The sequence below is a fragment of the Peromyscus californicus genome, unplaced genomic scaffold (genome assembly GCF_007827085.1).
Source record: "Peromyscus californicus insignis strain IS unplaced genomic scaffold, ASM782708v3 Scaffold_9__1_contigs__length_137607984, whole genome shotgun sequence".
Taxonomy (NCBI): domain Eukaryota; kingdom Metazoa; phylum Chordata; class Mammalia; order Rodentia; family Cricetidae; genus Peromyscus; species Peromyscus californicus.
The window spans coordinates 132,489,846-132,515,971 of record NW_026294617.1 but is presented as its reverse complement, the minus strand read 5'-3'; the positions used below and the strand labels follow the sequence as shown (position 1 = coordinate 132,515,971).

The 26,126-nt window shown below is 43.2% G+C and overlaps 1 protein-coding gene across 1 annotated transcript in view; it reads left to right on the top strand.

Annotated features, from left to right (window-relative positions):
* Tnni3k (TNNI3 interacting kinase) overlaps positions 1–26,126 on the top strand; it is a 268,692-nt gene that overhangs the window by 223,776 nt on the left and 18,790 nt on the right. Inside the window, exon 23 of the mRNA XM_052730298.1 lies at positions 647–816. Coding sequence (XP_052586258.1) covers positions 647–816 — 170 coding nt within the window. The remainder of the gene's footprint in view (positions 1–646; positions 817–26,126) is intronic.

Genomic DNA, 26,126 nt, shown 5'->3' with positions numbered 1-26,126 from the left:
TGTGTGCCACCACTGCCTGACCTCTACGGCTAACTCTGTGGGTGGCTCTGTCCTCTGATCTTCAGACAAGCTTTATTTCCTAGATTACAAACAATATATCACCACAATGCATCATTACTGTTTCCTGATTCTGGGTGCAATCTCACAACTGCTTTAAGCTCATGCTGCCCGAATTCCCCACCAAGATGGACTATACTTTGAACTGTGAGCTAAAACAAAAACTTGACAGAGTATCTTATCACCATAGCAGGAGAGGAAACTAAGTGTGTAAACCCATGTTGTATCATGGGAAAAGATTTAGCTATAACTGAAAGGAGTTTTGCCATGAATCTTATCACTACAGTGAAGAATGTGGTGAATCTTTGGGTCATCAAATAATAATCATCTAAATAACATTTTATAAATTTAATTTGGGCTTACTGTGTTTTGAGGAAGATGGAAATAAGGATAATACCAGCTAGCAAAATAGAAATGGGTCAAAAAGTAGATCAAGCTAAGCAGGTCTTACCACCAGAGGGTGAAGGGAAAAGCCAGAAGCAAATGGAGAAGAATGAAATTCAACTAGAAGAAGCCCTCAGATAGGAAGTTCCAGTACAGGCTCCTGCTGGAGTGAGTAAACAAGGCCTTTCATGCTTTCTCCATCCAGCTCATGTCTCCTGCCTCAAGTAACAGCAGTGGTTCTCTGTCGCCTTCCTCTTCCTCTGATTGCCTGGTGAGCCGGGGAGGGCCTGGCCGGAGCCACGTGGCAGCTTTAAGGAGCCGTTTTGAGTTGGAATATGCCCTAAATGCAAGGTCCTATGCTGCTTGGTCCCAAAGGTAAGTGACATTGTCATCAAGGGTCTTACTGTGAATCCAGATTTCAATTCCTGATCAAGAGAGTCACCTGGATGATGGCTGTCTAGAGGAGCCTGAACGGCCCTCTGGAAAACACTGAAGGAGAGTTTTGATTTCATTTTCCTTATTTAATCCTTCTTTAGTTTAGGTTCTTCTGTAAGGTATCAGTAACAGCAGTGAGCTCTGGCATCAAGAGACATGTCTGTTGTAAAGTGATGAAGTGTTCTAAATTACTGAATTATTTTGGGCTGGTCTTGTGGGATTCAAGGAAGGACTCCTATGTGTGAACCTGGAAACAGTCTTGGTTGTGGAGCATCAGACATCCAGAGTCACACAAATCTTCACGGGTCTACAATTCCACTCCTGGGATATACCCCTCAAAACTGGAAACAGATGTTCAAACAAACCTTGTACACAAATGTTTGTAGCCACCTTGTTCACAGTAACCAAAGAGTGGAACCAACTCAAGTGTCCACCAAAGGATGGAGAGACAACCTGTTGGGAGGTACCATGCAGTATAGCATTATTCAACCATAAAAAGAAATAAATATGGATAAACCTTGAAAACATATCTACAGAGTCCCTGTTTTATATGACCTCCCTAATACGAGGATCCAAATAGAATAGGTTTGTGAATAACTTAGACACACACACACACACACACACACACACACACACACACACACAATTTGAATACTGAATGGCTTCAATAGCTGGGTATGGTTCCTTACAGACGTGCAGGTGGGAAATCTGATACCAGAGAGTCAGCATGATTGGGTTCTGGTCCTCTATAAAGAACATCACTTCTCCTGACTCTAGACCCCACCCCCAGATCTGGTTCATCTTAATTACCTCCTCAGAGACCCTATTTTCAGAGCAGCCATGTGAGATATTGGAGCTTCAGCATATAAATTTGAGGAAAGAAATTATCTATTATATATCAACAAGTAAATCTATGAAAAAAGAAAAAATCAAAAATAGATTGATGTTAGCAAGAATTGACAGGAGAGAGAAGTTTGGAGGGACTTCTCAATGGGTATGAGTTCTGTTTTAGACAATGAAATTTGAGAGTTATAGGTGCCCTTTATAAAAACAGTATTATCTGGGCAGTGGTGGCACATGCCTTTAATCCCAGCACTCGGGAGGCAGAGTCAGGCGGATCTCTGTGAATTCGAGGTCAGCCTGGGCTACAGAGTGAGATCCAGGAAAGGCACAAAGCTACACAGAGAAACCCTATCTCAAAAATAAAAAAAATAAATAAATAAAAAACAGTATTAATGTAGTAAATAGCACTGAAATTCTCATTTTAAAATTGCTAATTTTTAGCCGGGCGGTGGTGACACACGCCTTTGATCCCAGCACTCGGGAGGAGGCAGAGCCAGGTGGATCTCTGTGAGTTCAAGGCTAGCCTGGTCTCCAACGTGAGTTCCAGGAAAGGCGCAAAGCTAAACAGAGAAACCCTGTCTCAAAAAAAAAAAAAAAAAAAAAAAAAAAAAAAAAAAAAAAACAAAACAAAACAAAAAAATTGCTAATTTTAGGTTATCTAAACTTCATCAGAGGAAACACGCTGAGCAGTATTCCTCTTAGTGGCCTTCCCTGTTCACATGGCTCAGTTCCCTATAGGCAGGCATTTTGTCTCTGAGCCTCACTGTAGATTCAAGGAGAGCTATGTTAGTCATCTTTTGCTTTAAGATGTCTGTGCAACTGTCCATCTCAAAATTCAGGACCGACAGTCATACCTAGACATTTCTAGCTCAGATGCCCATAGGGTGGTTCTGAGTGAACTTGGCAGTCACTTCTAAAGCTCAGTTGTCTGTAGGCTGGTTCTAGGTGAACTTGGCAGTGGACTCAATTGTAGCCAGATCTGCTCTGTGAATCTCAGCCACCTCGGATGCACATTAGAACATAATAACTGTGCCATGCTCTCCTTACAAACAAAAGCAGGAGCTTCATATGCATGCTTCAAGCCTTTGCTCATGTTTCAGCCTCTGTCATCAGCTAATCACAGAACACAGTCCCAGTGTCAAGGAGACAAGACGCATTTAACCACCATCAGAGAGAACTATAAAGTCACAGGCTGAAGGACACAGATCCAGAATGCTGTTACTTACTAGATAAAAAAATAATGTTACCTAGAAAATCAGCATTTACTGCATGGTCACCAGTAAGAAGGAATGTGTCTGGCTCTTGGTGAATGGAGCATCTGTTATTGGTCTAACTAAACACAAGAGGGAGAACAATGGGTGAAGTCAGAGTTCACTCATGTGAGCAAGGTTGGCAGGGCCCATGCTCTAAACTAGAACCAAGAAGGCAGAAGTTGTGAACCTAATGGAAACCCTGGAATCTGGAACTTGCCTCCAGAAATGAATGATCTGAGGACCTCTCTCCTACGGGAGCCAAGAACTTCTGGACATGGACCCAGTTACATGTCCACTCACTGCACTCTTCTACCACTGAGAAAGGTCTCCACAGCTCCGAGGTGGCAAAGGGTTCGGGGGAACTAGCAAGGGTCTTACACTGCCTGCAAACTGCTAATGGTGCCTTTTCAGCTGTGCCTGTAATCCTGGTCTGAAGAAGGAGTTTCAGAGACAGCTATGACAATACGGACAGCTGAATCGTGACAGCTAATCTAATTTAAAGAATGTTCTGGAATTAAGTATGAGCAGTTTTGATGGGTAACCAGGCGTATCCAATACTGTTTGTTGCTGTATTTCTATCTTCAGTACAGTTTCATAAGAACCCACATTAGATTGGGTTGACACACATCACCATCTTACAGTTGTGTCTCTGTTTCATATCCTCCATTTGTAGTTTTTTCAAGCAATCCTCTGAGCAGTCCGGTCATGGTATTTCTGCAACAGTCGCATGAGAATCATCCAGTAGAGGCAGAAGTTAGGAGGCTGAGCTGCAGAATCAAGGAGGGCACTACGATAGCAGTGAGTGCTCGACAGATACAAGCAAACCCATTCACAAAATTCAGATCTGCTACTGCAGATGAGTCAGAATTTGTCGCTCAGAGTGTGACACAGAATGGGACGCACAGCAGCACACAGGGTGAGGAGACAGGCCACTAGCCCAGGCTGCTTCTTTGAGCAGCTCCCTCACGTGTCCTCCACAGCTTCTTTACCTCTTTCTTCCCTCTGTGGTGGTGGTAGGACTCTGTTTTGGCTTTTTTTTCCCTCCCTAAACATCTTAGTTCCCCAATTGTAGCATCGGTGAACTGAAGGTTAGTTTATTTATTGTCCCACCCCTAGAAAGCAAAGTGAATTATTTGAGGTTCTTGATATAAATATCCTAGTGACACATTTAGTAAAAATATGCAAGGAGTCAAGAGAAGAATCGTGTATTTTTTATGCATTACTACACCCAACTATCTTGAAGTTTGACTGACATGAGGACATTATGTAACAAATATTTGTATAGCAGTTAAAGAATGGAAATGGGATAAACTGGCTCAATATATGGTGATTGCTATGAATTTAGAGTGGAATCGGTGAACAGGCGCTGGCTGTTTCTTCATTATTCTATTTAAATATCTGCCGTCGTGAAACCCCTGTGAAGTGCTGGACACTGTTTTAAATACTTTGACTAGCCATGCAATTAAGTTTTCAGAGGCAGACCTTTCAGTTTTTGCAGATGAAGAAACTGGGGAACGTATAAGCAGCTCTCCTGAGTGAATGGAAAACAAGCAGGAGGCTGAGCTGGATTCCCACAAGGGCCTTCGCTGTGCTTTCTAAATTCCCCTGGCGCAAGAGGCAGTGGGTTCCAGAAGCTCATTATGTTTTGCCAATGCTTGCGTTTTCTGGACTTCTCCCAGTTTGTTCTGGAAGTTGATCCAGGACTGGATTCAAGGACTCCCTGCAAGCCTGCTTTTCCAGCTTTTTGTGATGAAGGCAGAGGAAGGAAGGTGGGTATCCAGTCAGCTCTCAAAGTGAAAGAGCCCAAGGAGGCAGGGATTGGCGGACTCAGGCCAGCAGGGCCCTGGGGTCAGCTGCCTACAGTGGTTCTCAGCTTTGCTGCTTAGAATCATCTGGGACACTCACAAAGGACCAGCGCCTAGGGCCAATTAAAGTCCATCATGGTGACATCTAGGCTTCAGAAAACCCTGAAGATTCTGGGTAGCCCCAACACAGAAAAGCAGATGAAGCCTAAAGAGAGGTGTGGTGCTAACCTGTGGGTCTCTGTGGGGAGGAGATGTAACTACTGGCACACATGGGCGGGGACACTTTGCCAACACCACAATTGACCAAGATGGCCTTCTCTAAAGGAGGACTGAGTCCTTGTGCCATGTAAGTCTCAGACCTGGCCTTCCTACCTAACTCAATTACACAGGAGACTATAATGTATGTTGTGTGTGTCACTGTGGTTCTGGAAAATGTGTACAACTTGGTGTGTGGTCCCCAGTAATGTATAGACCTGGGCCTCTCAACAATGTATTTAATCAGTGTATTTACACACACTTCTAGTTATGATGCCAATTGCCAAGAGATTGGAATTTGGTAACTCTTGGTTTAGTGTAGGTTTCCACTGTTTGCATGCACGCTTGTTTCTAGTTGCTGTTATCATCTTTTCCTGAGTAAAACAAATTTCAAGGTGGGAAGTCGTGTCAGGTATTTCCTCCGTGAAAAATGGGAAATTGCTAATTCTAATGGAAATCGTTAATTCTGACCAAAATCACAAATCGACTAAAATCTGAGATTAAGGAAGCCATTCTTGAAGTTCTGCCTCTTTTTAAATATTTTGTGTCCAGATATATTTAGAAACCCGACATGTGGCACTTGCTCCTCCCACGGGGTCTGAAATCTCCCATATTGTGCATGGATTACATCATGTTAAATTTAGAAATGACAAAGTGATGAACAACCTTTCAGATGCGAAAACCAATTAGTGTTTGTGTGGGGCTGAGCTCCGAGAATAGTACTGCGACACAGTTAGCTGTCCAGGGGAAGCCACTGGGGACCCAGAATTCAAAGCCCTAGAACAGACACCCTTGGGATTAATCTCTCACACTACAAAAGAGCCCATCCAAGGACTCCTCTAAATAGCTTTCCTAGTGTGCTGAGAAAATATTTCAACTTATACAATGTGAATATAATGTATAAAAGTCTCTTCACACATAATTTTCCTAGCATGCTGGAATTGTGCAATATGATAGCTCTATGAAATGAACACATGGGTCAGGTCTTCCACTCTGTAACCCCCCCTCCCTCTCTCTCTCCCTCTCAATTATCCCCTTGCCTCCTAATCATGTCTTCACCCCAACTATTTTTCCTTGTCAACTCTCAGTTAATTTCAGCTTCCTCCCCAAGGTAGTTTTAAATGGTCCTACATCTTCCTTGTCTCTGCTCCACGTATGACTTTTACCTGGTTCCTGGTTTCAGTCCTCCCCCAACCCCCCTCCACACCCACACACAGTGTTGGGTGGAAGCACCTCAGTCCATACTTCCAGCCTTAACCTCTCCCAGCATTTTGATGTCTTCAGCTTCTCTCCTGCTCTGCCTTCCGCACACCTCTCACCTCCTGCACTAGCACGTGCTTCCTTGTGCAGAGCTTTGGAACCATCAGTGATTCTCCATCGCCTCCAACAGTGAGTGGAGTTCCATCCCGGACGCTAATGTCGTTAGCTAACTTGTTTTCATCCTGTATCCCAGTGGTTCTAAACTGAGCGGTCTCATTCTCCTCTTCTCATTAACACTCTAGTTTGCAGAATTTGTATAAAGCATTTATTATAGTTTTATGACTAAAGGTACTACTGGCTAGGGCCAAAATGTTGGAATTTGGGGTCATCCTATAAACTTCAAAATGACCCTTCAGCAGGGCAGTGGTGGCTCATGCCTTTAATCCCAGCACTCAGGAGGCAGAGCTAGGCAGATTTCTGTGAGTTTGAGGCCAGCCTGGTCTACAGAATGAGATCCAGGACAGGCACCAAAACTACACAGAGAAACCCTGTCTCAAAAAACAAACAAACAAAAATGACCCTTCATAAAATTTCCTGAAAAAACACACTATAGACGTCCTATAATAGACCCTACATCCCATAGATATACCATGCTTAATCTGTCCCCTCAGACTAACTGATTTCTAACCTTGCCCACTACAATGTCTTATTCCCCACTAGTTCACTCAATTTCTCCGGCAAGGCTCTACCTCCTAAAGGTTCCATGATCTTCTCAAACAGCACCACCATCTGTGGACCACATGTTCAAATATGTGAGCCTATGGGGGGCGTGCGTTTCCCATTCAATCAGCAATACCTTCCTATTAAGACAACAATTGCCACTTACCTCATGTGATGTGAGAGGGGAAACTGCCATATTCATACCATGGGACTTTCTTAAAAAACAAATCGCCTTGCACTGAAATGGCTAAGAAAAGTTTAGTTGAAGAGACAGGAAACACAGGCTGGAAGCATGAGAGAACGGTTGATTATAAATTCGTCACTCTCTTCCACACTCCCTCTTTTCAGGTAAGAATAGACATCCCTTTCTCCAAATGACCCATGGCAGCTCTTTTTCCTTGCATTAGGGGTCTTCATTTACATAGGTCTAGTTGAAGTTGCTTCTGTTCCTTTGAAATACTTTCCTATCCCTGTGTCAAAGCTGATGGCCTTAATAACTCAGAGCCAGTGGCATCATTCGGAGTCCTTCTACCTGTTAAGACCTGTTCCTTCTTTGTTACCTCTTTGCTTCTAGCTGTCACCATTCCATATTAACTTTATCAACAGTTTGTGTGTTTCCACCACAGAAAAGAGTTTGAGTACAGTGGGTGAACTCACAGACTGGCATGGACAGATCTGGCATCCTTCCCATTGTGAGGCTCCTTTTCCATCCAGTTAGTACATTTTTGCATTTATTTAGATGAACTTTAATATAATCCATGGAGTATATCATGATCTCTATTTTTACCACCCTCATAGAAGACAAAAATCCATAGATTGATTATGATTATAAATCATTCCATCTAGTTTTATATAAATATAATATTAATTATGTGTTTGCACGTAGGGCAGGGTGGGAGGCTATGCACACATGAGTGCTGTTGCCTGTGGTAGCCACAAGAGGCCGTCAGACTCCCTCGGAGATGAAGTTACTGGCTGTGAGCTGCTGGATGTAGTTGTTGGGAACTGAACCTGGGTCCTCTTGAAGAGCAATGTGTACCCTGACCCGCTGAACCATTTCTCTGCCACCTTTCCTTCACATCATCATATTTACTTTCCAATGTTTTTGTTTCACTGTAATTTTTGGAATTCCACACTTGGATACTGTTCTGTGAATCCGTGGTTTCTTTAAACTTAGCCAGTTTTACTTTTTATTATTCATGGCTCTGACCTGTTACATCTGTCTTCTGGTCCTGTTTTCCTTCCTCAGATGCATCTTAAACTTTGCTTTAATGAAACAGAAGTGGATGTATTAATCCAGATGTGGGATGCTTCCTTTCCTTCTCTCTTTAGAGACAGATATTCTGTGGATGCGGGATTTGGGGAGTTGGCAGGTTCCTGTTACTATTAACATTTTACCTATAAATCTTGTTAGCTGTCTTTTGTTTCCAATCTTGTAGCTAGAGTTTTCCTGCCTGGCCCACAGTCAGGACAAATCTCTCTCACCCGCCAGTCCCAAGCCGCTCAAACCCGATCAAGTAAACACAGAGACTTATATTGGTTACAAACTGTATGGCCGTGGCAGGCTTCTTGCTAACTGTTTTTACAGCTTAAATTAATCCATTTCTATTAATCTATACCTTGCCACGTGGCTTGTGGCTTACCGGTACTTTACATCTTCCTTATCCTGATGGCGGCTGGCAGTGTCTCCTCCTCAGCCTTCCACTTCCCAGCTCTATTCTCCTCCTTGTTCCACCTATACTTCCTGCCTAGCCAATGGCCAATCAGTGATTTATTTATTGACCAATCAGCAACACATTTGACATACAGACCATCCCACAGCACAATCTGCCCTTCCTAACTAACCTTGAAGCTTTTCCTTGTCTTTGGTGTCTCACTCTTGTAATGCTATGATAGTTTAGTGCTATTTCTCTTACTTATGTTTGCTAGGTTCCAGAAGTTGAGTCTCTGTAGCTTTCAGAAATTCTAGATGATTCTCAGCTATCAGAAAACGTTGCTTTACCTTATCTTTATGCTCTTTGAAAACCCTCATTAGATGTATATCATCAAGTGTATTTAAAATAAACCTAATTAGAACACATATATGCAAATAGAGTATGGTATATACACACACACACACACGTATATGTGTCAGAAAGATGTGCAAGTGCAAAGGTCTACTGCCTTTGTGAGTAAATCAAGTGTGCCTGTGTGTCTTTGTGGGAGGGTGTAACTTCCACCCCTTATCTCTCTGCTATACCACAAATAATTTTTTTACACTTAAATCTTATTAATTCTCTGAATAGCTCTGTCTGTCTTTCTGTCTATTTGCAACTTAATTCCTTTTTTACTTCTTTCTATTATATTTGTTGTTGTTTAAAATTTTGTCAGGCAGTTTTGAAAGGCATTTTCCCTTCTATATAAGTTTACTCTTTTTCCCTTAAAATGTGCATTTTATGCTCTCTACCCAGACTATCCATCTTCAGTCTTTATATTCTAGTTGCATTGCTGTTTCTGCAGCCTTCCTGCCTGGCCTGTCTCTCCTGCCTTTGGACTTCTTAGTTCTGTTATGAGCAGTAAAGCTTATGACTTCTTTCTCTCTTCCTCTTGTTTTGGGTGGGACACCTCACAGATGAACTGGTTCACTCTTTTGTCATCTTGGGACTCTAGCACCCAGGATTATTGCTCATGAACCTGTTCTAATGTTTCTATATGTGTGATGATGGTGCCTTGGGCTATATTTGTTTTTTTTCTTTTCATGCTGCCTGGAGCCCAGGGCAAAATAGGGCACTCAGGTTTTGAATCTCTTGTGACAGTGGATTTTATGTTTCCTAATTTTCTCAACCTTAGTTTCCTCCTGAGGATTCTAGAGATTTTTATTTTTTTATTTGTGTGTGTATGTATGTATATGTGTGTGTCTCTGTGTGTGTGTGTGTGTCATTTTGAGTGGATAACATGTATGTGCAGGTTCCCAAAGAAGTCGAAAAGGGGCATTGGAGCCCTGGAGATGGAGTTACAGTTGGTTGTAAACTGCCCAACCTAGGTGCTGGGAACTTAGCTCAGGTCCTCTGGAAGAGTAGTATTTCTGAGGCATCTTTCTAGCTCCAGGACTGTAGCTTTTTAAAGGTGTTTATCATCTGACCTCCTACCCTGCTTGGGTCAGTGTTGTGTCTGCCACACAAAGCCCATGAAAATTCTGCTTCGAGGCCAATTGAGAATCAATATGAGAACTTCAGGTAAAAGAAACCAGCCATTTGCTTTTCTGTTCACATCTGCCTAGATTGTAAGCATTTTGTGTTCATAAACAGCTCTCCTTTTGTTGCTGTGCTCAATTCTTAGGATAGTAACCAGCACAAGATAAGCACTAAATACCTATTGTGGAATGGGTGAACATGGCTGCCTCCCATAAAGATAATGGCATCTAATCACAATCCTGTGAAGTATTGCTGACAGTTCCTATTCTTCAAGGAAAACAAATTGAGACTCACACAGTTTTAAATAATAGATATGAAACTATTAAACAGCAGAAAAATAAGATAATGTTGGAACCTGGGCCTGTGTCTCAAGACTAAAGTTGGCCAACAGGCTCAAACTACTTTCAAGAAGCAAAAGAGCCTATACCATGTTTGTCTTTCTGAGTCTGGGTTACCTCACTCAGGATGATTTTTTTCTAGATCCATCCATTTGCCTTCAAACCTCATGATGTCATTGTTTTTCTCTGCTGAGTAGTACTCCATTGTGTATATGTACCACATTTTATTTATCCATTCTTCAGTTGAAGGGCATCTAGGTTGTTTCCAGGTTCTGGCTATTATAAACAATGCTGCTATGAACATAGGTGAGCATGTTGGTGGAGCTCCGGGAATCCAATCGGCGAGAAAGAGGAGGGATTGTATGAGTGAGAGATGTTGAGACCATGATTAGAAAAAGCACAGGGACAAATAGCTAAACTAGTGGAAATACATGAACTGTGAACCAATAGCTGAGGAGTCCCCAACTGGATCAGGCCCTCTGGATAAGTGAGACAGTTGATTAGCTTGAACTGTTTGGGGGGCCCCCAGGCAGTAGGACCAGGGACCTGTCCTTAGTGCATGAGTCGGCTGTTTGGAGCCTGGGGCCTATGCTGAAACACTTTGCTCAGCCTGGGAGGAGGGGCCTGGACCTGCCTGAACTGAATCTACCAGGCTGAGCTGAATCCCCAGGGGAGACCTTGCCCTAGAGGAGATGGGAATAGGGGGTAGATTGGGGGGAGGGTGGGGCGGGGGTGGGAGTAAGGAGGACAGGGGAATCCGTGGCTGATATGCAAAATTAAATTAAATTATGAAATTAAAACAAACAACAACAAAAAAAAGAAGCATAAGAGCCAAGCACAGGATCCCTGACAACCTACAAGGAGCTGTCCGAGGTGCTGAACGGACTTCCACTGAAGAGTCCGCCGGATACAATGGAACCTTGGGCACTTGGGCACTGAGTCTACACTTCTTTTGCTGACAGAGAAATTCCCTCTTCGCTGACTAACTCTGACACTGGCCACCTTGCTTCATTTTACCTCCTAGGGACAGATTGTGATCTGCTGCATGTAGACTCAACTGGAGCAAAAAGCCACACTCCCAGCCTCCCTTTCCAGCATGCCAGGACTAACCCTGTCTCTCCATCATCCTCAATCATCTCTCTCCAAATCAGCCAGCCTCCCTGGACACTTGGAAAAGCAGCAAGCTCTAATCAGGACATATAACAAGAAGTACAAATTCTAAGAATTTGACAACCAGAAGGGCACATGTGGACTAGTTTAGAAGATAACTGTACTGTAATGTAATTTCTTCATTGAATTGAGGTTTTGTCACAGTAGGCTTCTTCTCACATTCACTAGAATGTTCTCTGTTATAGCAACCACTCTACAACACTAACATTCTCTGGACTAAAAACAACAACAATCTTTAGGCTGAAACTTAATGCAAGAAAAAAAAAAACCTGACTTTCTGGTAATGAGCTTCAAACGTTTTTCACTCTTGGGAATGAAGGCACTGTCCTTTCTCATTCATAGACACAATGGGGGTTCAAGACCCAAAACTGATGTTACATATGAATCACACTGAGATTTACAAATCTGAGAAAACAACAAGAAGATGGTGTCATTGACTTTCCAAATGGTCATTGGCTTACTCCAAGATGACTGATTGAGAGTATAGCTAATGAGTTTTCTCGTGGAGGCCCAATGCTTATTTAAGCATCTTGTTATTGCCTTGACAGTCCTTCAGCCAGGCTCACTGTGCCAAGAGGAAGAACTGTCTGGATATGTGCTTCTGTGAAGCTGCCGCTCCACTGCTGTAGAATGAGGGGGGTAAGATGTTACTCGCCTAAATCTAGGGGCAAGGCAATCTTTTCCTGGATATTTGTCATCTCTGGAGTATATAATTTTTATGGCACTCCCTTGCTCAAGGTCAGTCACTCAGCTCATTAAGGATCTGAAGTGAAAAAATACAAATGTCGCAGAGAAGTCAGAATCTCAGCAGGTACCGGCATGTCTGTCAGCTGCCCCTTTTACCTTTTTCTTTCTAAGTTCAACTATGTTTTAGTTGTCTGTGAATTTTCCTAATTAACAGAAGCAAAAAAGCTTCTGGTTTCTTGGAGTACGGGGCTAAGAAGGAAACCTGTAGCCATGCACGCTGCTGTGTAGGTCTGAACGCCTCCTTGCTATGAACCTCATGTCCAATAAAGTACAAGGGAGGTGAGAGCTGGTCAGTAACATGAGGATCTGGTTTTGTATCCTCAGAACCCACATAAAAGCCAGAAGCCAAGTGCATATCTGCAATCACTCTGCTCTTAAGAAGAGACGGTGGTGAAGGCAGGAGAATCTTCCTAAGTGTGCAGTCAAGCCACTACCATGTGCAACCGGCAACTGCAAACAGCAAAGGATGCTGTCTCAAACTAAGTATAAATGAGGACTCAAATTCAAGGTTGTCCTCTGACCTCCACATTCGGACAGTGGCACTTCTACACGCAAAGACGCATACACAGAGAAAGGCACAAACACAAAAGGACACACCCGTGCATAAACACAAGCATAAAACAAAAACTAAGGAGAGCAGATGTTAAAAGCATTTCCATGAAGGTTCAAAAATCTAGAAATTCATTTGTATTGTAAAAGCCACTTAATGTTTTCATAAATACTCTTCATTCAGTGCAGTCCTGGGTGTCATGTCTGCAAAGTACCACAGTGACATTTGCCAACAATTCCCAGATTCAGAAGTGAAATAAAGACCCCACAGAGCCAGCTACTGTCCTAGGCACTCTGTGCTTCTATTCTGCCACAGTGAGACAGGGCGCCCGCGTGCCTCCCCCTGCTGGTGAGAACCCGAACAGCCCTGCTAGTCTCCTTTGTGGGGTGGCTTGCTCACTAGTGCCATCTGGCTATCAGTGGGTGCACTGCAGGGCATGCAGCCGAGAGAGATTGGAGAATCCCCACCTAAAAAAACGGCATACAGCTCAAAGAAGCGTATGAAAAATGTCAATCCTGTCCCTGACTTTTAAAAACCACCCTTAGATTGAAACAACCTTTCTCTGTGAAAAATGTCAAAGAAAGAATATCAAACAAAATATTCTGTTCAGAAGTGCTGGGAGAATGGGAAATTAATAAAAGTGAAGATGGGAGAAAACCCCAGTGTGTGTAAAATTGGTACCTCTTAAAAAGAAAGCTGTAAGGACCAGGATTTATTGCCACACATAAAAGATTTGCATGAAAAGAGTGAGAAAGTGACACATTTAGGTTACAACAGCTCACTTGACAGAGAACAGCGATGCCTCCTCAGCTGGGCTGCTCTGCCACTCATTCCCGCTCTTCCCTGTCCCACAGCAAGCTAGTTAGCAGCCCTAAAGGGCCTCCTTGGTAACCTGAAGGGCCTATTCCTCGTGATGCATTTTGTATTACTAATTAACTAATTCCCAGCCACATGAAGGGAACCTGTGAAGATTCGCCAGAGGCGAACTGCTAAGTAAATGGTGACAGACTTCTCCGTTTTCAATTAGATGGAATGACATATTGTGACAGCAACAAGTGGACTGACTTTCTAATGACAAGAGGGAGTGAGGGTTTCATTCCGTCAATGAAGAGAAACCCTGGCTACGGGTCTACCCTTGTGCACATCAAAGCAAGATTCTGCCTTTGGTTCTGTTTTGTGTGCCACCGATGGAAGATTTAATCCAAAATGTCGCTTTTTGAGACTGCTTCTGTTCTCCTGAAATGCCTGACAGCGCACAACACAGGGACCAAAGAGAACAGCCAGCCTAATTAAACCCGTACAGGTGGCACTGTGCTCTGAGCCTCAGCCCTGACTCTAGCCGCCCCGCCCAGCGCCACCCGTCTCCAATGTTTGTGTTGCAGATCTCTTGCTCACATGGCAACTGTTGCTATGTTTGCAGTAATAAGTGGGTGATGCTAGTGTCTCGGTAATGACTACGATACAAGAACCATGATTTCCAAATGGATTTTTGAAGTCGCTCACACAATGGCACAGCACAGAGCGACAGCTTTAATTTTCCATAGATTCTCTTTCTTTTCACCTTTCGTGTCTTCTGTATGGACTGAATCTAACCCCTGTAGAATAGCAACAGTGACAGTTTTCTTCTTTCGCTTGCTTGTATTTAAAAAGGATGTTTATTTTAAAGGGGCTTTGTTTCTTATCTCTTTAGAATCTATGGGATCCTGTATGTTTTTTCTACTTAAGTAACAGTGATTAAAGCTATCAGAAAACATTGTGGGCCCAGGAAGGAAACAGTTCCTGTATTAGCCACAGGAGAAAGGATGGCATCCGCTGTTAATATCTGTGACATTAGCTGGATGCCTGTATTAACGAGCAGATGTGTGAAGGGTCTCAATCACAAATAAGTCTGAAAAATTCATGAGTGGATATTTTCCATGCTGGATATTCTCTTTCAAAAAGACAGTGAGCAAATGAAATCTGTTTTGTTTCCTGATCATGATCGAGTGTTTCCTTCCCAGTCAGTGAGTGTTATGACTGCTCCCTCAGTAGAGCTGGGCATTGCCTCAGCTCTAGGAGAGATAAGCGGTGGATAGCTATGTTATGCCCACTGATGGTAACATCAAACTGGCCAAACCACGGAGGAGAAGATATATTGTGTGCTTTTATCACTAACCGTGGTTCAGACATTGTGAATTTTTTGTAGGCTAGTCATAACACTGACAACCACGGCTCTTCCACAAGGTAAGAACCATCAATCAGCACTCCACCAACGAGCAGGCTAAAGGCAGAAAGGATGAAAGGCCTGCTGGAGGCTTTGCAGCTAGTAAACAGCAGCGCCATGGTTTGAGCCTGGCTTTTCAATCCTTGCTGAGCTGCTGTAGTGAGATCCGGAGGGCTGCTCTCACACTGATCCCCCATGTGACACCACAAACTACTTCCTGGGCAGAGTGTCAGGATCCACATGGCATCCATAATGGGGCAAGTGAGTACACACTTGGTGCTCACAGTGTGGCCCCCAAGCAGTAGCTACAACATCTGAGGGAATCTGTAGATAGACAGCCTCAGAAACCTAGCTGGTCTCAGTGAGCACTTTAACAAGTGTTAAACATGTGCTGTGTGAATGCACATTGAAATTGTAGGTGTGTCGCTCCAGTCTCTACTGTATTTAGGATGCACTCCAACTTCCTCTCTCCCCATAACTTACTTCCCCAAAGATTGTTAAGCTGCCACTGAGCAGTCCCAATCCCCGGTGTCCATGTGGCAGAAAGTGTCTGCCTTCTTAGCAGAGGTTGTTTCAATCTTCATTCACTTAGCCCATCTGTGTGACGTGTGTCTGTAATGCCAACTGATACAGCACATGACAGGAAGGAGAACACTGGAGGGCTGTGGAGGGGACTTTTACCTTAATTTCTGTGGGTGTGCCAACTGAAAGCTAGAGTCCAGTACAAAAACGAAGAGGATTTCAGATGCTCAAAGGGCAGCCACCTAAATACACTGGTTTCAAGCAAATGAGTCTCTTCTGTTGGATTCTAAAATCCCCTTTATTATTCATGGAAAATGATTCTTATCCAGCTCAACCAACACATGGCAAAATAAATTACAGGAATATGAAACAAAGACAAATAATGTCTGTTGCTGGCTTTCCCTGTCACGCATTACTGGATGGAACGTATGTGTGTGGCCAGGGGGTAGTAACTGCCAAATGAGTTTCAGGTTTATGAAAAATTCTTGTTGCTTCTACATCAACATGGCTATTTTCCTTTGTAAAGGGTGACTGATTCTGAGTTTAGGGAAGGTTTAACAGATTTACGTAATTATTAAGGGCAATTAATAAATTGATGCATACCTTTATGTTTTAAAATATGGATAAAACATAATTGAAAGATTATAACATTCCTTTGAGCCCTTTTCCATTACTGGCTAGCAAATTGGGATGACACCTTTCTTTTTAAAAATTGCATGCATTTAGCATGTATGTATTATGTGTGGAGTGTGCAGTTGGATGTGTGTGCACATGTGTGCATGTATGTGTGATTGTGTGAGTGTGTCTCTGTGTGCATGCTTGTGTGTGCGTGGGTGAGCACCAGAGCGTGCATGAAGAAGTCACAGGATGACTTCTGGTGTAGGATCTCTCCGTCAACCCTGTGACACTGAACTCAGGTTGTCAGGATTATTATAAATGCCTTTACCCACCGAGATACAAGCCAACACCCTCCGTTGTAATTTGTTCAAAGCCAGTGGGATCCATTTATATACATTTGGTTAAATACGTAAGTAAATAAATAATGAGGCATCTTTACCTTAAGGAAAGATGTGTATAATTTAAATACAGCTAGAATTGGAAAGTTAATGGATTTTAATTCCTTATCACAAATATATGCTGAGCTCCTTCAAAATACACAGTATCTATCAGACACCATGGTGTTTGGATGGGCTGGTCTTTTGTAACCTCTTGACAATCTACATATATTCTTTTTTTTTTTTTTTTTGGTTTCTTTGAGACAGGGTTTCTCTGTGTAGCTTTGGTGCCTGTCCTGGATCTCACTCTGTAGACCAGGCTGGCCTCGAACTCACAGAGATCCTACTAGGTTCTGCCTCCGGAGTGCTGGGATTAAAGGCATGCACCACCACCACCTGGCATATATTCTTATTGTATATCCTCCCTTATTAGCTATATTTTCTTCATTGAACTAATTAGATTATTATTCCTTATAGATGAGAAAACACCAAACATGCCTCTGGGTTCCCTTATTGCTCTAACCCCTTCATCTACTTGATGTCATTTCCCTCTGTGAGGTTGCTGCACTGATATATCATCATTTGTGTTCGCATCCTGCTAAATACTGTTCTTCAGCAGATGTTGGAAACAGTGGTACATGATATATCATCCCAGCCCTGGAGAGACTCATGGTTTACTGAGGGTGTCAGAAGCAACATGCTGAAGCAAGGGTGTGATCCCATGATGGCCTAGGAAGGGTTAGGGAGAATTAACAAGACAGGCAGGGGCACCGGGGCAAAGGCACAGAGACAGGAAGCCATGGGATGTGACTGGAGAGCTGGAGAGTTGGTACAGTTGGGGCAGAAGCTGTGGGTAGGGATTTAACATGAGCAGAATCTGTAGAAATAAGAGGAGACCATGTTGCCTTGCATCCAGGTACAAAGGAAAGGATGAGAGCTTCTTCTTACCCATGGCTTCACTTCTGGCCACTAAGATCTCACTCCACCCAGGCAAGGAACAGGTACCCATCTGTATGTGACCAGATACGACAGGCAGTGGTCATCATTGAAATTGCTCTGTGGCGTGACTCCAAGCTCTGGGTGACACTGAGTGAATGATCAAGGTTGTCATAAGTTACAGGTGGGTGTGAATGAAGCAATGCAGATGACATGTGACTAACTCAGATAAAGCTGATAGCCACCTTGGATGCAACATTGTCTCTTGGAATTGAGCAAGCCTGGAATTGGCCCGTCACCTATATTGTACTGATAAAACCACCTATCAATGAATGTCCCTCTTTAAATGTCAAAGAAAGGGATGTAAAAAGGTCCAGCCACCATTTTAAAAAAGAAAGGAAATAAATTAGCCAGTTTTCAGTCTATCAGTTGCTGATTTCCACAGTGAAAGGTGCACGGTGAATCTAGGATCTACTGAAATCACTGCCCAGCATCTCAGCCATATGGTGCTTCTGCTCCATGGCATCTCCACCTATACAGTCCCATCTGCCTTCATCCTTTAGTGCCTAGAATAACACCTGTCAGGTGGCAGCTTCTCATCCTGGGCTCACTGAATGTAGAAACTGGCGCCTGCTGCTCAGAGGGAAGTCTTTATACAGCTCACCTCACTGGCAAGAGCTTCCTGCCATGTTCTTCATCAAGGTGTGTGCTCCTTGTAGCATGCCTGACTCCGACAAAACTTCCCCACTAACATTCCTAACTTGGGGATGGAGTTTAAGTGAGTTCTTTGAACTGGCTTCTCTGCCTCTCCTCCAGGTAAATTGCTTACCACAGGAATCCATGATGCATTTTGCCACTGCACTGATACTCCTCATGACACACGAAGAAATCACAGTTGGCACATCAACATTGATGCTAGCTCTTGGACTCTTAACAAATCCTTTATCAAAGAGTTTTGTTGTTGGAATCCACAGAACACTCTGCTCACTCTGTGTGCACCGACAAGCTCATCTGACAGGCCTGAGATCACAGCAGAGGTGCACAGGAGGAGGGGCAGGTGGACTGCAAATGCAAAGGTTTCCGGTTTGTTTGCTCAGCCAACACTTGTTGAGCAGTTACCCTAGGACTCGGAAGTATGCTGAGGCCACATCACTTCTCTCAGTGAATAAAGCCCTAAATCCGGTGAAATAACTATCCTCATCAGAGTGAGTCCCTGCAAAGTGGAGACAGGGACATTGGCCATTGCCTAAAGTAAAGGATGCTCTTCTCTGCGTTTGTGCAGGAGACCTTTCTAACAATTCTCTACCTGTGTGAAGAGCCATGTTTTCTGTACCCCTCTCCTCTCCCTTACTCGCTCCTGAATCTAAGCAAGGCTGCTCTTACCCAGAGCAGTTGTTACCACACACAGGATGGCTCGCTACTTAACTTCCTGTCAGCTGCTTAACTGATGGAGTCATCCTTTTTGTTTCAGAGTCTCGTGTTTAGGGTTTGAAGAGCTAGATTGATGAGTATTACCAGAGGGAAATATTTTTTGAAAAGTAAGCGAAGCTGGTGACATATTACTTCAGAGTTTAGTGAAATTCAGCAAATCTAATTCTATTATCCTGTCAAATGCTCACATAAAGGACACCTGAAAGCATATTTCAAATGCATCTGTGTAAAGACTTCAGAAGCCACAGACACATCTGTAAAAGCTGGGAGAATCTGCCGCTGACAGGCCATTGTTTTACGAAGCGAGTAAATAATCTTCCAGCAACTAATTAAATAAAGTTATCTTGCTGCAGCAACGCCTGCCTGCTCTCCCTGGGAAGGATTGTCAGGCAGCTAATGATAACCGTGTTTCCTTGGCTTTCTCAAAGGCTTCTGGACGTTTATACAGGCAAATTCACCCAGACACCAATACCGCAGTTTTCTGCATGAATCATGGAGCAGAGCATAGAGGTGCAGATCTCACAGAGTGTTTACAGCCAGATCATTTAAGTCCTTGTTTATTTTTGCCACTGAGGATGAGATACCAGCTAATAAATGCATTCTGACCAAAATGCCAGGGGCAAATGTATTAAAGCATTTCTCTACCACTCTGTGTTTGTCAGAGGTTCACCAGCTGATACACTGAAAGGACCCTATGGTGCCTTCAAGCAGTTCCTGGGTATGGATGGACCTTGCTGAACTGTGCTCACTATTGTGAGGGTGAATTGGAATGTAGGAAGAGCATCAGCAGAAAGGCTCATTTCAATAGACTGTTACTCTTCTCTCTGCTGTTCATCAGTCATCAGAAATGGAAATGCTAAGCAGAGCTCAGGACTAGTGAATGCTACGTATACTCATAGTAAATATTCTCAGCTACCTGACAGAAACATGATCCATCTATCATCTATCTGTTTATCTATCTATCTATCTATCTATCTATCTATCTATCTATCTATCTATCTGCTTCTATGTCTGGCTGTCTATATGTCTCTGTCTGTCTATCTACCTATCTATCTACATGTATGTGTGTTTCTGTGTCTGTCAGTCTATCTGTATGCCTCTGTCTGTCTCTGTACCTATCTGTTGTCTATCTACTTACCTACTTATCTATCTATCTATCTATCTGTCTGTCTGTCTGTCTGTCTGTATGTATGTATGTATGTATGTATGTATGTGTGCTTCTGTTTCTGTCTGTGTATCTATCTGTGTGTCTCTGTCTGTGTCTGTCTGTCTGTCTGTCTGTCTCTCTCTCTCTCTCTCTCTCCAGTGGCAAAGAACAAATTTAGGGCCCTGAGCATGTTAGACAAGCACTGTACAGGTGAGTCTCATTCTTATTCCTTTTCAAGGTCAGAAAGCAGGTCAAAACAATTAGGAAATAGACCCTAGGTAGCAGACAGGTAAGTTGGGGGTTACCCAGTCTGTCTAAATCCAGAGCTGATGTGTGTTGTTTTGGGGATAGTATAAAAAATTCTGCATGCAACTTGGGTGGGAAATAGTAATTAGTAATGATGGGAAGTATGGCTCACTACTTCAAACACTACACTCCTCCACTACCCATGACTCTATATATTAATATGGTCAGTTGTTCCGTGACCTTTCCCTGACCAGTGAAGGCAACTTACTTATAGATCTATTCAGGGTCACCATGTTCTACATAGATGAAATGGCCATATTCAGGGTCAGCCTGTTCTACGTAGTTGAAGTGGCCTTGTTCAAGGCCATCATGTTCTATATAGATGAAGCGTCCTTATTCAGGGTCATTGTACTCTACTTAGATAAAGCAGCCATGTTGTCAGTTCTCCAAAATAGAATTGCTAACTTTTAACTCCACAGTAGATACCATTTCTTCAGAAACCTCTGTCCAAATTCAACAGAACTGTAGAAGACAGTATTGGCTGCATGTGTTCTCATGAGTGGAACAGCAAGGAAACGTTACAGCCGTTCTAAACCAAATAAAAGCATCATCATCTCAGCTCAGCTCTGATGGTAGAGATTATTAATAGCCCGCCTTCCTTCTGCCCCTCATTTGGCAGGTGTTACTCATTATCTGTAATGGGAACCGTTTTCTATACTGTGGATAATTTTTAATGTGTCCTCTATCTGCAGGTGTAATTCTTTTAAAGGAGGTTAATAGCATTAATCCCATTTTACAGATGGGAATAAAAGAACTGAATTATCCTATTTTCTCGGGTCAGAGAGTAAGTCAATGTCTCATTAACTTCCATTAGAATTTTCACCCCATCCAATTCACGCAGAGATTCTTCTTCAAGATGCTTAATTACTGTCAAGAATTTTCTGGCATTGACTCCTCACTGACACACATCGAGTACCTGAGCCCAAAGGTTAGCAAGGCCCAGTATTAGTGGCCCAAGGCCTGCCCAGGAAATGGGAAGTGGGTCTTTGGATCTAACTACAATAGGCTTCTGTGTCAGTACAAGGGTGGTAAGGAGAGTTAGCAGTGGTGGGCTTTGAGTCAAGCTCCATAAATGTAGGTGCTGTGATCAATCACTCTGCTTGGTGTGCTGTGTTCAGTTCTCAGAGAACCAAGTCTCACTTACCTATCTGATGAAGAAGCTGAGGTTAGGAAGTGATTCATGTAAGAAATACAGCCAGGTACAGGAAGAGGGTGTGAGACTAGGCCATGAGGCAAGAAGGGCTCTTAGATTCAGTTATCTGAGTGTGCAGGTCAAGGTCTTTGACAAAGCTACTAGTTGTCAAAATGAGCGGAAGCTGGACTCACCTGAAGGCCTCTTGAAGTACAGATTACTGGGCCCACTGCCCAAGTTTCAGGCCTGGCAAGGTGATGGAAGTAGAAATTGCATTTACAGCCTACTCACAAGGGATTTTAAGCTGATAATCCAGGAATTACCTCCTGAGAACCAGTGCCCAAAACAACTCTATGCATTAAGATCTCTGAGGAGCTGAATTAGCTACAGTGCTGGATTTAGAAGATGAGTCTGGCAAAAGTGTGTTCAGGTCTGAGGGCAGACCGTCAACCTAGTAGCACCCAGATGGAGCAAGAAGAACCAGAAGGAGAGTGCACCTTGGGGGGATATTGGGCCAGAGGAGTTGGAATATACTGATGAAGTGACCCAAAAGGATCTGTCAAGTGTGACAGTCTGATCTTTGGTTATGGTGGCTGGAAGAATTATTAAGCATTAATATAGACTTAACAGAATTGCTGCATCTCATGTATTTCCATCCATGCTGTTTCTGCACCTTCTCCCTCCATTCACCAGTTACAGGTTAGTTTATTTTGTTTTGTTTATATTGTTTTGTTTGTTTGCTTGATTGATTTTTAGTCGCATGTAGCCCAGGCTGTCCTCAAGCTTCTTATAGCCAAGGATTACTCTAAACTTCTGATCCTCTTGCTTACACCTCCAGAGTGCTGGGATAGCAGATGTGTATCATGCCCAATTCTGAAGAGGAAACTCCAGCTCTCATGCTTGCAAGGCAAATCTTTACCAATTGAGCCATGCCCACAGCTCCCAAATGCTACCATTTCCACAAACCCCTCTTTGCTTGCCTTATTGCTTCTTTTGTCTAGAAAATGACTGCTAAAACCCCAGTGTTTTCCAGGCCAAGGGATCAGCAGTATGGACCCAGTTTCGGTCCTCACAGTGTGAGCAGGTCATTTCAGCCAAGCATGATGATACATACATACATACATATATATGTGTGTATATATATATATACATATATATGTATGTATGTGTATATATATATATATATATGCATGTATATAAAGACCAGGGACCCTGCTGAAGGAATAGACAGCTAGAGAGCGGGTGCATGTCATTAGCTTTTTCTGCTTAAATGTGAAGTGCTCTGATCTCAGAGAATAAGTCAGGATTTCTTTAAAACCCACGCTAGTCTATTCATAATGCTGTTTCTGCTATGAATAATAACTTCTCCAAAGCCCAGTGATTCTGGGTCTGCATCCAACCGTTGTTAATCTTCCAAGCAGGTGGCTGAAACCCTGGTAGAACAAAAAATAAAATAAAATGAGGGACATATGTATATCAATATCCTCCAGTGATCGCAGGCAGGAATAATTACCACCAGCCTCATTCCCTACCCTTCTCTCTTTGCAAAGTTCCCATGCTGAGATTTGCTGGCCAGTGTTCATTCCTTTTAGTGAAATCTGTCTCAGGCTCTATTGGAAACTTGATATAGCAGGTGAAGCATTCAGGCCCATGATGAATCAGGGCCAGACACAAATAGAGGGCTGAGTACTCAAGGGCTTCAAAGAGAGATAGTCAGGGTGGTTCTGTGCTTGGATCTGCTGCCTTCACTTTCTGGAGCCAGAATCCAAAGGCGGCAGCTGCTGCAAGGCTGCATAAATAAAGGAAGCAAGGGCCTAGCGTTCCTATGGGAACGTGCCATAGCTCCGATTACCAGGTCCCCAGATACCACTTCCTTTCAGATCTGGGTCTCACATTAAGAGACAGTGTGAGGTACACTTCCTGAGAGGTGGCTGGGGGATATCTGTAGTAAGAGATTCACGACTTCCCCTCCACAGTGTACAGATGCATCCTGAGGGCATTTTGTCTTAATGAATTGCGTGACAGAATCTGTCTTTTCCCACATGGTCCAATAATGCAAGAGGTACTTATCTCAGTGGCTGAACGGTGTGTGCCTAAGTTTAATCACTAAGGAAGAAATCCCAGTACAACACTGTCTACATCCTTCTGGGACACTCATGACTCAAGTCTGGACTAAAGTTGGTGACTGCCACAGATTCGAGCCAGTGGTCACTTTGCCTAAGTCCCTGGTTTTGGGAGAGAGTTTAAGACCAGATTCAGATGTGTAAAATACAAGCATGTCCCTGCAAAGATTCCAGAAGCCTGTGTCCAGAAGCTCTGATGTCTGCCTTCCAGACTGAAAACTGAAGAGCCAGATGGCTAAGAACCCCAGGCCTCCCCACAACCCACCACAAGGCATCCTGTAGCCTAGCAGCCAATGAACAGTGAATGGAAACACACTGAAGTACCCCTCTTGTCTCACTGTTACCAGTCAGGTGACCTCAGGCACATGGCATGATCTGCCATCATTGCAGCTCCCTTATAGGAAAAAATAATGAGTACAACACCACACTCCACTTCTGCTGGGAAAACTAAGAAATACCATGTGAAATCAATATTATGATTCCAAAAGGCCTCGCAGACATGATCCTACTTGAAATGTTCATGAATCCTGTGGATGTACAAAGGTGTGGAGTTCTGCATGTGATTTCTGTGGTTTTCTACATTCCCTATACCATTATCTACTACACAGCACAATCCCATAAGCCACATTTCATTGCAAAGGCCTGAACAAGGTGTGCCTGCTGTGTTCACCAATAAGTGTGCGTGAATGCCTATCACTAACAACAGCCTTGTTGTGGCCAGTCCCATACCATGGTCAGCCACACACAACTGTGTATTTTTTGCTTCCTAAACATCTAGTGATGTCCTATACATGAGAAGTCTTTAAAATACACAGTAAATGTTATATTTGCAGGGAGTCCATGGAGTTCTTTGAGACTGATCCCAGCCTGCTTGTGCTATCTCAGACAACACAAAGACAGCAAGCCTCTGCAGATCCGCTAGAGTAAAGGGGCCCTGGCTCTTTCACTGACCACTAGAAGGCCTTCTGGTACTCACACCAAGGACTCCACCTTGCCTTGAGGTCTGACTGGCTTTGCTAGGTTTGGGCCAACCTGGTACTTCCTATCAGACCTTATGGTAGCTTAAATGAAAATGATCCCATAAGCACATAGGTATTGGCACTATTAGGAGGTGTGGCTTTGCAGGAATAGGTGTGGCTTTGTTCCAGGAAATAGGTTACTGGGGACAGGCTTTGAGGTCTCAGAAGCTCAAGCCAGGCCTAGTAGCTCACAGGTCTCTTCCTGCTGCCTGCTGATCCAGATGTAGAACTCTCAGCTCCTTCTCCAGCACCATGTCTGCCTACATGCTGCCATGCTTCCCACCATGATGATAATGGACTGAATTTCTGAACTGTAATCCAGCCCCAATGAAATGTTTTCCTGTATAAGCATTTCTATAGTCATGGTGTCTTTTCACAGCAATAGAAACCCTAACTAAGACAGACCTCCACACAATCTTTTCTTTCACAAAAATAATGCAAAAAAATCCATTAGCTAACAACTACAAAATATCCTTTGGAATGAAGCTCATAGAAGATCTTCCATTTTTCTTAGTTCTGAGCCTCTGACTATTCCTTAATTTATTCACTTATTTGGCAAAAAATAATTTTTCAAGGGCTTTTAATTCTAGACTGTACATGTAACATCAAATATATCAATGGTTGAGTCCCCCATGAAGATTTAATTCTAGTGTGGAATGAAGTGACATAATCTTTTAATAAATTACTTGGGCCCTGGATGCAGCTACATTGGTAGAGTAAGTACTTATCATGCACAATACCCTGGGTTTGATTCCTAGCACCAGGATCCCCAGCCTGGCATGTATGACCATAATCTAGGTGTGTTGGTGCAAGGCTGTAATCCTAACACTAGGAAGTAGAGGCAGGAGGATCAGAAATTTAGGTCATCCTCATCTACATAAAGAGTTAGGAGCCAGTCTCAAATACTTGAGACCTTGTCTCAGAGACAGAAAAAAAATTGACGAATGAATGAATTGTGTAGTATTCTACAACAGTGGTGGCGTAGGAGAGTATGGAAAGAAATATGGCTTGTGATTATAAGTAGAGTGGCTGGGAGGACTCACCCTGATGATAACTGGTGTTCACTGAGCACCTACTGTGTGTTATGCTGGTGCTCACTGAGCACCTACTGTGTGTTATGCTGGTGCTCACTAAGCACCTACTGTGTGTTATGCTGGTGTTCACCGAGCACCTACTTTGTGTTATGCTGGTGTTTACTGAGCACCTACTGTGTGTTATGCTGGTGTTCACTGAGCACCTACTGTGTGTTCTTCTAAGTTCGTTACACCTAGATCATTGAGTATAATCCTCACAGAAACAGGTCACCTCATTGTTCTTGTGGTGTGGAAGAGAAAAGTGAGGCCTAGGAAGATATGCCATAGACAGTGGAGATGCTGGAACTG